The sequence below is a fragment of the Crocodylus porosus genome, unplaced genomic scaffold, assembly GCF_001723895.1.
Source record: "Crocodylus porosus isolate Cpor-Errol unplaced genomic scaffold, CroPor_comp1, whole genome shotgun sequence".
NCBI classification, from domain to species: domain Eukaryota; kingdom Metazoa; phylum Chordata; order Crocodylia; family Crocodylidae; genus Crocodylus; species Crocodylus porosus.
Window position 1 is genome coordinate 26,078,521 of NW_017728918.1, and position 16,964 is coordinate 26,095,484.

General features: G+C 43.7%; 1 protein-coding gene across 1 annotated transcript; it reads right to left on the minus strand.

Moving 5' to 3' along the window:
• Nucleotides 1-7,757: 7,757 nt before the first annotated feature.
• KLF11 (Kruppel like factor 11) lies at nt 7,758-16,896 on the minus strand. Its single transcript, XM_019537412.1, has 4 exons — nt 16,784-16,896; nt 14,355-14,615; nt 11,005-11,998; nt 7,758-9,265 (listed from the first exon to the last, which is right to left on the minus strand). The coding sequence occupies exons 1-4, from the start codon at nt 16,823-16,825 to the stop codon at nt 8,970-8,972; spliced, it is 1,593 nt and encodes a 530-aa protein (XP_019392957.1). The 5' UTR covers nt 16,826-16,896; the 3' UTR covers nt 7,758-8,969.
• Between the last annotated feature and the right edge of the window lie 68 nt (nt 16,897-16,964).

Genomic DNA, 16,964 nt, shown 5'->3' on the forward strand with positions numbered 1-16,964 from the left:
GATGCTTATCTTGCTGGGATCCTATGACCCCAGCTGACTTCCTGCCCTTTGGGCAGGGGGCTGGACTCGATGATCTCCCGAGGTCACTTCCAGCCCTAATGTCTATGAAAATCTATGAAAATCTCTGTCTCGGAGGTCTTTTCTGTCCAGTAGAGGCTGTTGCCCTGGACAGCACCTCTGCTGTAAACAGTAACTTGCTGGGTGTGTAGTTCACAACTAAGTTATACTTCTGCAGCTTAATCATCATTCTTTGAATCCTTAAGGTGCAGTAGTTCAGAGGCTTGCAAAACAGTGCTATCAAGGGCTTGTGGTCTGTTTCTACACTCACTTTCTGCCCATAAAAATATTGATTGAATCTCTGGCATGCAAACAAAACACCTAACAACTCTTTCTCAATCTGTGCATACCTGCTTTCTGCCTCAGTTAGTGATTTAGATGCATATATAACACGTTGCCATCGGTTGTCAGAATTCTTCAATAGCACAGCACATAACCCCAGCTGTAAAGCATCTGGTGATATCTGTATTGTTTCCCCAGGAATATAGGATTTTAATACAGCTTCTTGTATTAATTGTTGCTTCAATGCCTTCCATGCTTCCTCCTGTTCTGGATTCCAGCACCATTCATTTTTAATCTCAAGAAGCATCCTTAGAGGTGCTGCTGTTGTAGACAGGTTTGCTATGAACCTTCTAAGATAATTTACCATTCCCAAAAAGCATTGCAGGTCTTCTTTTGACTGGTGGTGTGGCATCATTTCAATAGCCTGAATTTTCTTCTTGTCCAGGTCACCCCTTCTCTAGAAAAAACGTCTCCCACAAATGTCAATTCTGTAACTCCAAAAACACATTTCTGTCTATTGAGTTTCAAATTTGAAGCCCTAGTTGCCTCCAACACCTCTCGGAGCTTACGATCATGCTCTTGGTGGAGCCCCAGATGATGATGATATTATCCATAGAGGTGTCTACACATGGAATCTGCTCATAAATCATATGTATATTTTGTGATACACCTCTGGAGCTGAAGCTATACTGAAAGATAAATGCATAAACTGATATCTTCCAAATGGAGTACTGAATGTTATGATTTAGAACTTTCCTCTGTTAACTTCAGCTGCCAGAATCCCGATGAGGTATCTAATTTACTGAAGAACCGCGCATTTGCAAATGGAGCCATAATCTCTTCTCTGGTGGGCAACTTAAAATGTTCTCTCTCTATGGACTTACTGAGATCCCTTGGTTCCAAGCATATCTGTGGCTGTCCGTTATTCTTCTCCACAGTTACTAGGGAGTTCATGCGCTCTGTTGGCTCCTCAATTTTCTGTATTACCTGGGCTTCCTCCATCCTCTTTAGCTCTGCCTTTAGTTTATCACAGAGGGCAAAGGGCACCTTTCCACATGGGTGTATAACTGAGGGGACCCGTTTATTTATCTGAATTGTATGTTCCCCAGGTAAGCAACCAAGGCCTTGAAACAAATCTTGATATTTCAAGGTAAGGTCCTCATAACCCGAGCCAGAGTGTTCTAATGCAAGCACCCGTTTAACCAAATTGAGCTTTTCACAAGCTGCTAGGCCCAAAATAGGTGTCACCTCCTTAGGTACTGCAATGAATGCAAAATTGTACACCACATTGTTATGTCTGATGCTGGCTAGGCACTTTCCCTTGACTGGTATCTTCACTCCTGAATAGGCAGTTATGGTTACTTTTGTAGGCCTCAGTTTTGGTTTACTTTTCAGCCTTCTATAATCTTGCTCCGGTAAAATGTTCACCTGAGCCCCTGTATCCAGTTTGAATGGAATCATTATGCCATGCACTTTCAGTGGCAGGATCCAGTCCTTCTCAGTAGCTCTGCTTGATTCTACTGTATCTATATAATAATCGCCCTCTGGAGTATCTTCAGCTGTCTGTACCTGGACTTTATGGGCTTGCACTTTGCAACATTTGGCAAAATGATTATTCTTATCACAATTAAAACAGAGCTTTCCTAATGCAGCACATCATTTGGAGCCATGCTGCATTCCACACCGGCTGCATGCTTGCTTGTCCCTTAGTAGTAGTTGTGGTAGCTGGGGCGACGTCCATCTGAAGTGGCCTTTTCTGTCTGTCTTTACTACGTATTGCATGGACAATGCCCTCAGCTGCATTCAGGTCTTTGGCCTGAGCCTTCACAGTTTCAGATGCTATACAAACCTGTATAATTTTTTGTAGGAATATGTCTCCTTCCCATAGCAGCTTTTCTCTCAATCCATTGCCTATAATGCCACAACTGCTTCTATCCCTGATCAGAGAATCTGTTATGTCTCTCAAAATACAGGTCTTACAGGCCTTTTTAACTCTGGTCTTACAGGCCTCTTTTAACTCTGTGATACAATGCTCTATATTTTCATCTGCATTTTGCATGCACATAAAAAAAAATGTCTTTCAAAAGTCTCATTGTGTTTTGGCACACAATATTCTTCAAATTTATTCAATATCTCATTTAACTTCATGTTTTGGCATGGAGCAAATGTAAAGTTGTTGTGCACCTCAAGCGCTTTTTCCCCTACCACAGGAAAATGGATGATTTAACTTTATCCGTTTTCTTTTCTGCTCCTATAGCAGCTAAATACTACTCAAACCTTTGTCTAAATTTTCTCCAATTCTCAGCTATATTGCCTGACAATGAAAAGCAAGAAGGGGCTTGTAACACATCCGTGTTTAACTGTGTCTCTGAGCTGGTTACATTTCTGCCTTACAGAGATGGGACTGTACTCACAGCGGCCTTTGTTCTTTGCTGAGTGTAGCTTCCAGGCTCTGAATTACCCACTTTCTGCTAGGGATAATGCTGCAGAGCTATCCAATCTTCCCCATTCACCACTTCTAAAACCATGTAATGATTTAGGTCCCACAGTGAATAATGACCACTATGAATGAGGAAGAGAACAGACCTTCAATGATACCACAGCAGGTGGTTCCTCTAGCACAGACCATGTGCCTGCCCCCATCTTGATTTCTCCTTACTCTCCAGGGATCATGTTCAAATTCCTCACGTGATAAGACATTCCCTAGGAAGGGACTGTCTCCAAAGTCTAACTCTTATCACTACACTCATGAGAATCAGGTCCTGCAATTTGGAAGCTTCTGCCAGTTGTTTAAAGAAGGCTTCATCCACCTCCTTCTCCTGGTTTGGAGGCCTGTAGCAGGTGCCCACCATAACTTCCCCTCTGACCTTTATCCAGAGGCTTTCAACAGGCCTACCTGCCACTTCATATTGCACCGTATAACACATGTACTATGTTTAGGGCAACACCTCCTCCTTTTTTCCCCTGCCTGTACTTCCTGAACAAGCTATACCCAACTGTGACTGTACTCTAGTCTTGTGGAGTATCCCACCATGTCTCCATAATCCCAGTTACATCACAATTCTGCTCTTGTACTAGGATTTCCAATTCTTCCTTTTTGTTCCCCATGCTTCTTGCATTAGTAAGTAAACATTTCAGTGACCTAACTGACTGAAATATCCTCTCCCTGGGAACAATGCTAAGATTTTCAATATTGCTTCCCCTTACTAAGTTTTTATCCTGATCCCCAGGTTCTTTACTTACCTCTGGGCTTTTGTCTCCATATCCCAGTGAACTCAGTTTAAAGCTCTCCTCACTAGGTGAGTGAGCCTGTACACAAAGACAATCTTCCCTCGTTTTATCAGATGGATTCTATGTCTCCCCAGCAGTCCATCTTCCTGAAACACCACCCCCTAGTTGAAGAAACCAAAACCAAACATACGTGTTCTGATGAAGAGGCTGCAACCCTGAGAAGAGGCCCTCAATGGTTGCTGGAATCTACTTCATATTCCTGAACGCTTCAACCACACAGGTCCATGTGTGGCTCAAGTCCCTGGTGCAGGGACTTGAGCCCTTCCTTGTGCTTGTGAGGAAGACCTAGGATACCCAATCACAATTTAGGAAGATGCATTTAGCCAAGAGGATTTGGTAGTCCCTGGCAAGTATTGTAGGCTGGCTGAGGAAGACAAGTTATGGCCAGCGTTCCCACTTTTCAGTCTAAAGAGGCAGTCAAAAATTACCATTATTCAAAGAAAAGCTGTCTTGCAGATTGTGCATCTCATGCACCTTGAAGGATATATTTGGGAACCTCCCGATTTCAAAGCCCTCTAAATTCTATTCTTCTTTAAGCTGGTAGGAAAAAGAAGAGTGAGACTAACTAGTTACATTACAAACAACTAAAAACTTACTGGGCAGTTCGCAGGAATGCGGAAAGCTAAGGTGTTTTGTTGCGGCCACTTGCCATTTAAGCCTCCCAGTACAGGGCCCTGGAAAGACATGCTGGGTGCAGGCATAGCCCTTATGGAGAGTGCTATTCAAAACATGTCTTATATATGGGGCATGTGTGTACCAGGAGTGGAAAACACATGCACTAATTTGAGGTAGAACAACAAAATTGCTCAAGAAAAACCACAAATATGCACTTACCTCTAAGTACCAATATTTTCTCAGTCTGCATTTATCTACATCCTCTGTGCACCAGTAAGCAGTCATTGTGGGCAAGATAAAGCACTGCATCTTCTCAACTCTGTTCAGAGATTCATGGGTCCATTACAGCCATAATACTTTTCCTCAGCTTTCACTTAGCCAGGTAGGCCAGTCAGATGAAAGCTTTCCAAACTTAGTCCCCCAGTACTGGTGTATGACCACAAAGAACTTCCTGTACCATCAAATCCAGTCCATAGCTGTTGCAGACAACCACATCGCCAAATCATGTAATCCCCTTCATAAACTGAAGATCTACTTTATCACCTTAGCTAGGTTTCTCACCTTCACTTTTCCTACTGAAAGGCCATTCCATGACTCGCTCCTCTGATACTTAGAAACCTTCTTCTAGGCCAAATTTATTCAGGGCCAGTTTACACTCATCCTTCTGCCGCCAGCTGGTTTTTAGCTAAAAACTTCCAAAACAGAAACTGTGATTGTTTTAACCCATGGAGCAACTGGCTAACACAAAACATGTAGGTGCATGGGGGTCTGTGTTCCTGCAAGAGTAGCAGTGGCTGCAGCTAAATAGCTCAGCCAAAATGTGAAGGGTGGAGAGTAAGATGCAATGAGGAGTCAAAACATGAACAAAGCTTCCTGTATGCTATTGCCCAAAGTGTAGCACAAAGTGGGAAGTAGTAGAGTCCAATTTGTTAACCAGAAGTCCTGCAAGTAAAGAAAGATGGGGTTAGGCAAATATCCTGCTTGTCCTGCTGCCTAAGGGGAGACAGACATCAGGGAAAAAGAGAACTGTGCTTTGTGGGAGAGGATGCATTTTAGCTAACACCAGGAGACGGATCCTGCACAAAGGCCTCCTCCATGGAGGACACAGAGTACCCTACTGAGGAGATGAACCCTATCTCCATGAGTTCTTTTCCTCTTCAGACTCTTCCCGTTTCAAAGATCTGAGGAAAGTCTGCTCTTTCCAGGGAAAGTGGGCTGTGATGCGTTCTCCTCACGCTTGCAGCAGCTTTGATCCCACTACCAAAGTGAGGTCAGACTGAAAGGTTACCAACTAATCTTACTGCAGATGGTTCTCTTCAGTTCTCTTGCTTAAGTCTTAATGTGTCCATGAGTTTCCAATGCATTGCTGTAGACTAAGCCAGAAATAGACATTTAAAACAATGACTTGGTTAGAAAAAAGGAAACCATGGATAGCAGAAAAAAAATTCTTTGCCATTATAGAATTCTCTGCTTGACAGCTAACGACAAAACCCAGAATTATCTGGACAAGCAACTTTCAATTAATTGAATGAATGCAATGGAATAAATGTGCACAGTGGAATGAAGAACCAGTTTCATTTCACTTCAGACTTAGTATTTTTCCACTGCGAGAAAATGGAATTAAAGGACAAGCGGCAGTGCAGAATTTTGTATCATGAATATATATTAGCAGCAAGTGCCACATCAGATCGTATAGGCAAGTTATTCTAAGCGGAGCTCTTGCTTTCAGAAGGCACACAAAAAGTAATCATTTTTAATTCAGTTCTATATTGCACCAAATACATAAAACTTCTTCCAACAACTTTGTCTAACTATGCCTAATCTACTTTTATTTTTTTTTTACATGGTTCTTGGACTAGCCACTTGGATAAAGAAAGGCATATTTATGATTTAAAACAGCCATATTACACTGTTTTATTAAATAAAAGTTAAAAACACTTACAAAAATGTTATTCTTTTTTAAACAAGCTCAAAGTAAAGGGTGTGAACAAAATTGCTCAGGCAATAAAGTGCACTGGGACAGTTTGTCTAGTCATGCTTAATCCATGGACAAGACTTACACAGTCTGAGTCAACAAAATAGTAAAACGAAAACAAAAAGGAACCACATTTTGGCTTAGATATTCATGCATGTTCACAAGCATAGCCATGTCTCCCAGGTGCCCTTCAAGTTCCAAAAGCCAGGGATAAAGTGGCCTTAACACATAGCTACACCTGACTTCTAAGTGGGCCTCAACTCCTCTGAATGGGAGCATGCAAACACTACATAGGATCAATGACTTCAAGCATGCACGTTTGAAAGAGACCACATATTCTTCAGAGCATCTTCCCCCACCTCCCTGTCCCAAGATGCTACCAGAGAACAAAGCCATCTCAATTACTTGCAAGATGTTCCTAAATTGTTTTGCTGATGGGCATTATCAAGCATTTTGTCATTTAAAAAGCATAACAGGGTTCTGAAACAGAGAAGGCATGATCAGGTCAGGTTCCAAGACCACCACAGTACAGCTATGCTAAGATATCCAAAAGGCAGACCTTTTCCCTCTTTTGCTCCCTGAAGCAAGAATAGCAGGACTGTATCTGTTGTGCAACATGTTGGCATGTTGGATACAAACACAAACAAAAGTTCAAGCATCCATTTTACAAAAAAGAGGAATTACAATGGAGCCCTTTGGAAAGTACAAATGACATTTGCATAAGTACCAACACATACATTATGGTCAATGACATCACTACAAATGTCAAGGAACTAGGAAAGGATATTTTAAAGGCTAGGCCTAAAGCTTTAGTACACCGAGCACAACATGCCCATTAAGCAAAGTCTTAAGATTAATTGTCAATATTTATAACCACAGGTTCAAAAACCTAAATATAGGGGTACATTTTGTTCTGTTACAAATGAACAATAGCAATAAGTATGGGTGAACTGCTACTTAGTCCAGTTTGCAGCAGTCCAGGGGAGAGCAGAACCCGGCTTACAAACAGCAGAGCAAAACAAGGTTTGAAGACTAATAAAGTAACCCAGTTATCCATGTCTTCTTACTCGCTTGAAAAATTAAATTTTCTTCTCTAAGCTCAAATTAGTTTCAATGTTGAAAGAAGGAAATGATGGAATGAGGAAAGATCACAGGAAATTAACAAATGAAAACAGAAATATTTGCATTAAAAAAGGCACAGGAGTTGTTTATGCCTGTTCTAGAGCCAATACTTGTGAGTACTAAGGAAATGAAAGGTGATACACTACTTATGTAACCTCAGTGCATGACAACAAATCATTGTTTCCTAAAATATACATGTTCATTTTCTTCAGACCAAACTTCATGACATGGAACTTGAGAGGTCTAATTGTGCTGCATACATCTAATGTTGTTACTCATACCATGCTACTAGATATAACTATAAACACATCAGTTTGCAATTGGCATAGTTATAAAATAGTTTATAACTATGACACTGGCAAGTTTGCAATTGATCTTAGTCAAGCTGTACCCTGGTGTAAAAGAAAGTCCATTCAACAGAGAGAATATTTCATTTAATAAAAAGGGTGTTTCTGTATACAAAGTATCGTGAAATATAAGGCCACAAGAGGATCATGATTTTAACAAAGTGGCTGCGTTTCAAAGTTAAATTTTTTTGGTGATTTTTATACAAATAAATGGAAGTCTTGAAGAACAGTTTACTAGCTGTGCAAAAATCTACAATAAACTATAAGCATCTGAAAGTCTATAATTGTAGCACAGGAGAAATATAAATCAGAGATCAAGATAACTTGTTTTGTCATGACCTTATTGGTTTTGTGTTTACTGTAAACTCTGGTTTGCTGGCTCCAGTAAGACTGAAGGTAAAATCATTTACTAGTGACAAAATTCTTCAGAAGTAATTGTGAATGTGCTTCCATTTGAGTAATCTTGGCTCATCTAATTTTGCTCAGTTAGAACAACAACTCAAGAATAGAGAAGTTCAAGTTTTTACCTCAAATCACAATGCCTTTCCATTGCAAATGTTCTGAGATGTATTCAATGCATTTTCTGTTCCCCACCCTGCAAAGGCTCTTATTTGATGAACAAGTGTGGGTTTCAAGAAGCCTACATCTTTTCCTGGAGACATTCTTAAATGGCGACAGGCTTTTATGTCCAAACCCTGCAAATCTCATCTATGAGAGGGTCTGAGTGTGCTTAGCTACTGCTAGATAAGGATCTAAATGCATAACACTCAAAAACAGTCTGAGTTGACCACCATTAAGAGTTTATACGATGCTTTTAACTATGTTTCTTTAGGTTTAATTAAAAGGAGTTTCCACCTTTTGTTATGCAAACTGTTTCACTGACTGTGTGCCAGGACCTGATTGAACAAATACAAAAAATATCTTGTATAGAAAATTTTAGTATAAAAATTAAAAATATCACCCTGTTTCACTTTCCATCAAAAACAGTAACAATAAAATGTTCCTTAAGTGAGTCTATTGCCAACATAGATTCAAAGAGTTCAGTTTTTCGTAAGTGCTGGTGATTGTGGTTTCCTAACTATCAAATTAAAAACAAAAAAAACAATTAAAGGACAAAAGACTTGTTACACTGAACCAAAAAAGGACAGTTTCTCCCCCCCCATGGAAATGCACAAAAGCAAACAGAAATTAGGAAGCCATTGTCAATTTTGTTTTAGCCACTGTAGCACTTCCCAACTGTTAGAAAGTTCCAAGAACAGATTTTTTATCAACATGTCCACTCAAGTAGGTGGTGGCATGGGGATGAGCATGTTCAATGTGCCAGTGCTTTTCGGTTTCTCCGCTGTAGTGATTCTGTTCAGTTTTCCCACTTCTGTCTGCCAACTGGGCATTTTCTTTGTAGTCATATGGCGCCGAGTGTGTTTTGTCAGGTGATCGCTGCGCATGAAACGACGATCACACACAGGACAAGCAAATTTCTTCTCCCCAGTATGAGTTCGACGGTGGCGAGAAAGTTCATCTGAGCGGGCGAATTTTTTGTCACAGCCTTCCCAGTTGCAGCTAAAAGGTTTTTCTCCTGAATGGATGCAAAGAAAAACAAGACTTTACTTAAATACATTAAAAAGATATACTAACAAATACAATGAGGTTTTAAGAACCACTGAATTAGATCCCAGCCTTGGAACCATTTAAGCACCTGACTAGATGAAACTAATGTGTGTGGTTATGCTGCACTGAGTCTTACACAACAGCATAATGTTTAGTGTTTTAATTTTTTTGTTAGACATTTTCCCTAATCTAGGAACTGTTCAACAAAATACTCTTCATAAAGCTACAATATCTTCTGATACTGAATTCAAAACCCTTTCCTTAGTAGTAAGAGTCAAAGCCTGTGCCACACTGTCAGGAAGACCTACTATCTGCAATAAAGTCTTGGATCTGATCTCAGTTTTCACAAAAAATCCATCCAGTTCTGCAAATGAACACACCTCCTCCCCCTCCAGCTGCTCACAGAAATGATTCAAAATCTCAGACTCAACTATGGTTCTGTTTCTAATTAGAACCAAACTGTTCATCAATTTCCCCAACAAGTAGTTATCATATGTATGCAGCAAACGTGTGCAACAGGCCAAATTCAAAGGCTGATTCTGTTCTCTGGACACCTACACTTCACATGAGACTTCAACAGTTCTGGATGCCCAAGGGATGCAAGAGTGAGCTCAGGGTTGTAGAATTGCTTGTTAGTGTCTGATAACCGCATACACGTACTACATAGTAGCAAACATACCGCACCATCATTTCCAATACGAAACTGTTCCGCACCTATAGCACGGCCCTGCAGCTTATACCAGCTCCTGACCTGTGTGCCAGAAACAGTTGCAGGTGGACACCAGCGTCAGCTTTGGATGCAGACAGCAGCTTTTCCCTGGGGATAAGGGTGTCCTTCTAGGTCTGCACCAGTATTACCTGCATCAGCTGTGGTTCCAGGCAGTTGCCCCGATCTCTAGTAGGAACCTGCAGGCAGCATCTACAGCTGATGCCAGTATGCACCCAGTGCTTTTTCCAGCATATGGGGCGGGAGCTGGTGGATGGGGCCAATGCATGCTTGCCCACCTAGCACAATGCAGGAGTTGGAACCACTGGCTTCCTACGGACCAGCTCCTGACTTCGGGGCTGCCAATCTACAGGCCAGACACAAATCAGTTGGTGGGCCAAATCTGGCCTGTGGGCCATAGTTTGCCTAGCCCCCCCATCATAGATGCATGTTCTAAAGCACCTGCCTTAATTCCCTGGCTATTCTGCACTGTGCTAATTAGCTGAGTAACCCACTACAGCCAACTCACCCTGAACAGCAGAGAGATGCATCTAACAAATTAGGCTATGGCTTCCAAAAGCACATGCCTTTGAACCAGTTAGTTTGTGAGGTGCCACCCTGCCCTAGCTTCTGCCTCAATGGCAATGAGTAAGAGCATTAGGTTCTCATTTGTGGGGAATATGGAAAAATAAATATTCCCTTTCATTTTTAGTTATTTTTAGAGATAAACTATTGAACTAAATAGAAATCTAAACTTGTGCCCTAAACTCACCTCGCACCCTCCTGCAGACTGCCCTCCCTTTTTGTGAAAGCCAGCATCAGCGGGATTAATCAAGGTCTGTTGGAAGAGAATTTGTCCCTGTTTGTCCTCGAAGGATCTATGCCCCTCTTTGCCCAGTAGGAGTAAGAGGATTCTAGGCCACCCACTCCCCCCGCCCCCATCAGAATCCCAAAGCAATTCCCCTTTACCAAACCAAGAGGACTCATTCTGTGGAACGCACCAGTGTGAGTACGAAGATGGGCTTTGAGGTGAGAACTTTTAAAGTATGTTTTCCTGCAGCCTGGGAAGTTGCAAACATAATTTCTCCTTCGACAGAAGTCCATCTGAGGTGCACAGCTTTGACCAGAAGTAATGAAAACTGGAGCAGGAGCAAGGGGCAGTAACTTAGTGCTTCCAACAGTCATTACTGTTTGTGGGCACTGTGGTGTCTGTGCAACAGCAGTTTGTGGAAGAACCAACATAACAGCCCCCTGAGGCACAGAAGGTCCCATGAGCACAGGTTGAGAAATTGGGGCTGTTTGGGGCAAAATAGGTTTGACAGGCGTTGTGACCGTCTGAGTCGGAGGCTTCAGATAGGCAGAAATCATTCCTCTTTGGCTGTTCAGAGGGATCATTTGACAGAGGACTTGAGGGTTTGAAACTGGGATAGGTGTTAGCTGGGTGGCTTTTTTTTGTAGGTCATTTTCACAAAACTTTGGTAAAGTAGTCTGCAGAGAAACAGACTGTACTGACTGTTCACCTTTACAGGTAGCATTGTTACTGGAGTTGTGCAAACAGGGCTGGTGTTGTGGTGAAGTCTTGCTAACTAAGCCACCAGGAGTACACTTGTCTTGTGAAACTCTGGAATGTGTCTGATCTTCAGCTCCACACCAGTCTCTGGAATTGCCATTGCCTGAAGTTACCTTTATTTTCTCTTGCACAGTTGGAATGTGGTGGTAAGCAGAACTATCGCCCGTATGACGTATCACGCTAGTTGCCATGGCCCTGCAAGGTGGAGGGCCAGGGGGTTCAGATATTGCTGCCTTCTGACTGGACTGCCTCTCCAGATTTATGACAGATGGTGTGGCTACAGCAGAGGCACAGTTTGTGGATGTGACCAAGCAGGCAGATGTATTTGCCATAACAGTCCTTGGTTTGGAATAAGTGACTTGTGAAGAGAGGAGCATTGCAGCAGAGGGCTCAACAAAGTCAGGGCTGTGAGGCGGGGTCATGCACTACAATAAGAAAACAATTACTACAGCTTTGTAATAAAACATAATGCCAGGTACAAATGTACCTTTGGGATCTCTAGTGTTGTTTATAAAGAAATACGTCTTTGATAAACATTTATAAAGCAACAGAGATTCTCAGGGACCACATTTTACACAGCTAAGACTAGAGGTGCACCAATAAAGATTTTGTTGGCCAATACCAAAAACTGATTATTAACCAAGCATATCAGCTGATGCTGAGCCGATAACTGATATTTAGTAGTAATGCAAGGCATTTTAAACTACTGACATAAACAAACCTTTTTTGGGGTGCGCTCTAGCAGCCTCCTGCATTTCATGCATCAGTGCCCCTGGGCTTAAAAATGGTAGTAGGGGCACTTGAACTAAAGCTTGTCAAATGAGTTTTAGTTCAAGCAGCCCCAACACCATTTTTAAGCGTGGTGACACTGATACATGAGACGCTGCAGCACTAATTAGAGTGGCTGTTGGAGCTGCTCTAATTAAAGTGCTGCCCTCCCCCCACAGCATATGTAGAAGTGCCTACTGCCAATGGCAGCAGGCAGGGCTGGCCTAGCAGTGCCTGTGACTGGCTATGTGGAGCCCTGCAGCCACCTGCTCTTCCACATGATGCCCTTGAACCCCAGCCTGGGGCAGCTGCCTGAGCCTGCCCAGCACACCTGACAGGGGAAGTGAGAGACTTTCTGGCTACCTAGGGCTAGGTGGTCTCTGGGCCAGATTCCCAGCTCTCCTCCCTCTGCCCAGGGCAGGATCACAGGACCATTCCAGGCTTGGAGAAACCAGGCTACTCCTCCCCCACAGCCTGACTCTGGGTCTCGGGAGCTGGACTCAAAGTAGGGGGGGGGAAAAAGGAGACCTTCCCCTCCTGGTGCTGATGCTGCCAGAGGCAGGAAAACCCCTGTGCCCTGCAGGGGAGGCTGAATGAACTCAGTAAAGAAGAGCTTATATAAAGAAATGCAATAATCACAACATAAAAGTACATGTAGTGATCCACACACTTGATGCTCAGTGCATCTTGCATTAGAAAACTAATGGCAGGAGTCTTCTTCCATTAGCTATTGACAGGTCATGTCTATTTTGTCCTCTGCTGCAGAACCACCCCCCGCCCCCAGCCATAAACAGTATGTGACATAGTAGATCTATCACTCCCCGTCAACATTTCTCCTACTGCTTTTACTTAATGAACATCTTGTGGGTCAAATAAATGCCTTAAACTGAATGGGGAAAAGCCAATTTCTTTATCCAAGTTTTTTTCTTAGCTATAAACTGCTGCAGAGAAGTAGAAGCTAACCAACACCACTCATTGGTGAGAAGGGACCAGCAGTTTGTCCAAAAAGAGGCTACATGTGGAAACTCATAAGCCACAAATTACCATAATGAAGCAGTAAACTGATTTGCAATTAATGTTTACACTTTGTTAATATCTTTAGTAAGATTTGTACTGCATTTAGAACATCTTTTCTTATCTTTGCAGGTAAAGAAATGCAGAATCACCAGGCTTCTCTCTCATGCTCAGAGTATGAGTAATTCAAGGTAAGAGTAGGCGTCTAACACAACAGATGCCTACAACAGACCATCCCAACAAGCTTCCCCAGGACATCTGTTAAAATGAATGCACTGTCAACCAAATTCTGCTGGGAGATGAGAACGTTATTCGAGTAACAGAAGAGATGCCACAAACAATGACAAAGATACTTATACTGAGGAACATTCACTTTATGTGCTAACAGCAATATTATACTTCTAGGGACAAGTTAGGAGGCAAAAATTATATTTTAACAAGCAGCTTAAAAAAAGAGTAAAAAGGCATTTCTGTCCTCAAAAACAAAGCAATTAAACTGGAATGGAGATCAGCAACAACTAGAGACCTGCCAAAAATCAAAGCAGACCAATCACAGCACCTGCTGCCATTTTCATAGTTTTTCATGGTAGCCTCCCCATCCCCCCATGCCACCGACTGGCCAAGGGCTCTGGTGGTGGCCCCACCTCTTGCCATTAATTGGCTGAGTGTGGCTCTGCCCCTCAACAGCCAGCCCTCCTGGCCAATTAGTGGCAGAGGGAGATGGGGAGGCCACCATCTTGGTTCCCTTTCTTTGTGCCAGCAGCTGTGAGGACTGGCGACGACTCTCACTGGTGAGCCAGAATTTTATTTTCAGTAAGTTTTTTTGGTTTTTTTCCTTTCCAGCTATTCTGCTTCAAATCACAGGGAGCGCTGCTTTTTGTGGAAACTGCCTCAAGTTGCAGCTTCTGCGAAAAATGTAAAGTCACAATTTGAACAGGTCCCTAACAATATAATATATGACCATGCACATTCATTTTGAATGTATTTATTTTTTCTTACCAGGGTAGACAGAGAGTGGAAATCCTTTGGCAATTCCATTGTAGTCTCAGTGTGCATTGTGAAATCACCTGAATCCGAGATAGGTGTAAGCGGCCTTATCTTTAATAGGTCACCTTTCTGTGATCTTTGACCCCAGGAGCTCATACAAACAAGTGCCTTGACTGCTTCTATATCGTTCTGCTCCAGGGTACTACATGTAGACCTTTCGCTGTCATGCCGTTGTCTTTCACGTATAGACTCATATATGTCCACAATGTCAACCTAAAGGCAATTGAATCAACAGCTGTTAGGACAAGTCAGAAAACAAAGCTGATACACTGTCTGCACATAATGAAGGTTGTTGGGAATTGGATGTCCAAGGCAAGATTTTTGCCAATAACTCATTCTTGAGTAGGAAAACCTTTCCCAGCCCTTTTCTAAAAAAAGACAAGATGCAGTATGGTACAAGTAGCCTGGGGCAGGGAAGGAATGCCTTGCTGGACAGGAACCAATACACATAGCATGTAGCTGAGGTTTCCAAAGTAACTTCCTTGGATTATGTTGCTCTAAAGAAATACATCATCCCCCTCCTTTACACCCCCTCCTCCACATATTACTTCCTACTTTGCTTGGACATGGCCACTTTCTGGATTGGAAAGAGACTGCTGAATTAAAATCAGTCTAATATTTACTACAGCTTAAAAAGCACAAGTTCAGAACAGAGAGGCAGGGCTCTCAAGATCAAAAAAAAAAAAAGCCTGGCTGCTTTCAAGGTGCAAAAACAATTTCAGTCATTTATCTCCTATTTTACAGATGAGGAAACCAAGACAGGAATATTCACAAATACAGGGGCATTTTGAGGACTATTAATCTGTAGGGTACTCTGAACAAGTAACAAGTTATTTTAATTAGTGCATTTGGAGACAGGAGAGAAACTCCACTCCCTCCAATTTGTTTCCAAAAGTAACTGCTGTATTCATGTACTAGTGTCTGGGTCAAATTGTGATCTTTCTTTCCATGGTGGAAAAATGAATGAGTTTTACAGAGCCTGCTGTGTTGATCCTAGCAGCCACAGACCATCACTGATATATCTCTTTCCCCACTGTTCCCCATCATCGATCTTGCTTTAACTAAGGGTCCAATTCTCCATTCCTGAGCACACAAAACTAACTGGGGTCAGCTGGAAATCTGCGTGGGCAAGGAATGAAGAATCAGGACCTTGGACTCATAAGCTCCTGCAGACAATGCTAAGATACTGCACTGACAACAACTAGCAAGACAGCTGAAGCAGAAAGGATACCCTGAGTAAAAACACTGCTTCCACGGAAATCAGAAAAAGTTTGATCATTGACTACAATGAGCCTAGGATTGTGCCCCATGACTCAGAGCTATCTGAGGCCATGCAGATAGCTAACTGTGTACATATAAACAGAGATACAGCAACACACACTCATGCCAGGCATATTAAACACATTGGGTGGAAAAGGCTGGTATCTATCAGATCTGCAGGAAGTGCTCCAACCAATGACAAGTCATGGCAGATATGAAGCTTTCAGGGTTCAAAAATCCAATTTAAACAATCCTTAAGCCTTTTTTTTTAAATCAATTAAAAGAGAAACCACTCCAAAACCCACTCCAGAAAACAAACAAACATTCTCAACCTCTCAGCTACATTACTGATACAGCAGATCAGTCCCCATTATTACTGCTGTAAATCAAAGACCACCGCCCAGAACACAGACCCCACTGGGCCGGCACCTGACATGCACAGAGGTTTGTGCCAGCTCCTTCCCACCTGCCTGTACTCAAAGACCCTCGGGCACAGCCCACTGCCACGGAAGACAGGACACAGGGACAGCTCACGCCGCAGTGTCCGTGAAGGCGCAACTTGCTTAGTACCATGCGCAGGAGCCAGCAAAGCCCGGGCATCGCTGCCACAAAGGTTTCCGAATAGACAGCTTGAAGCAAGTCCTGTCCTCCCCGAGGGTCATTCCCCTACCGTACATCCTCTTACACAAACCGGACCGAGCGCGGGGGAAGCCTGGGCGGAACTGGCAGCCGCCCACAGGGCTGAGGGCGCCTAGCAGTGTGTCCTCACCTCACCTCACCCCGAGCCGAGCGGGGCGGGGCAGACACTGCGGAGGAAGCGGCTCCCGCCCGCCGGGAAGGTGAAGTTCCCGCAGCCGCGTGGGCCCCCCCCTCCCCCAAAATAGTGAGCAGCTGCGGGCAGGCGGGCGGGATGACCCGCCGGGCACCCGCCAAGCCCCCGCCGGCCGGAGGAGCAGGAAGCGCTCCCCGGGGGGAAGGCGGCGGTTCCTGCCCAGCCCCAGAGCAACATAGACGCGAGGGGAAGGGACCCAGCCCAGCCCAGTCCAGCCCGCCCCGCGCCTCAGGGACACCCCCGGGCGGCCCGGAGCCGAGAGCAGCGGGGGCTTGTGGCGGGGACTCACCGCGGGCGCCCCGTCCATATCTCCACCGGCGGACCCGTGCATGGCGAGGCTGCGGCCGCACGCTCACAAAGCCGCCAGCTTTAGCCGGCGCCGCCCCCGGCCCGGAGCAGCTCAACCCCGGCTGCAGGGCCAACGCGCGCCGAGCTCCAGACAGGGAGGGGGGTAGGGGGGAGGACTGTCC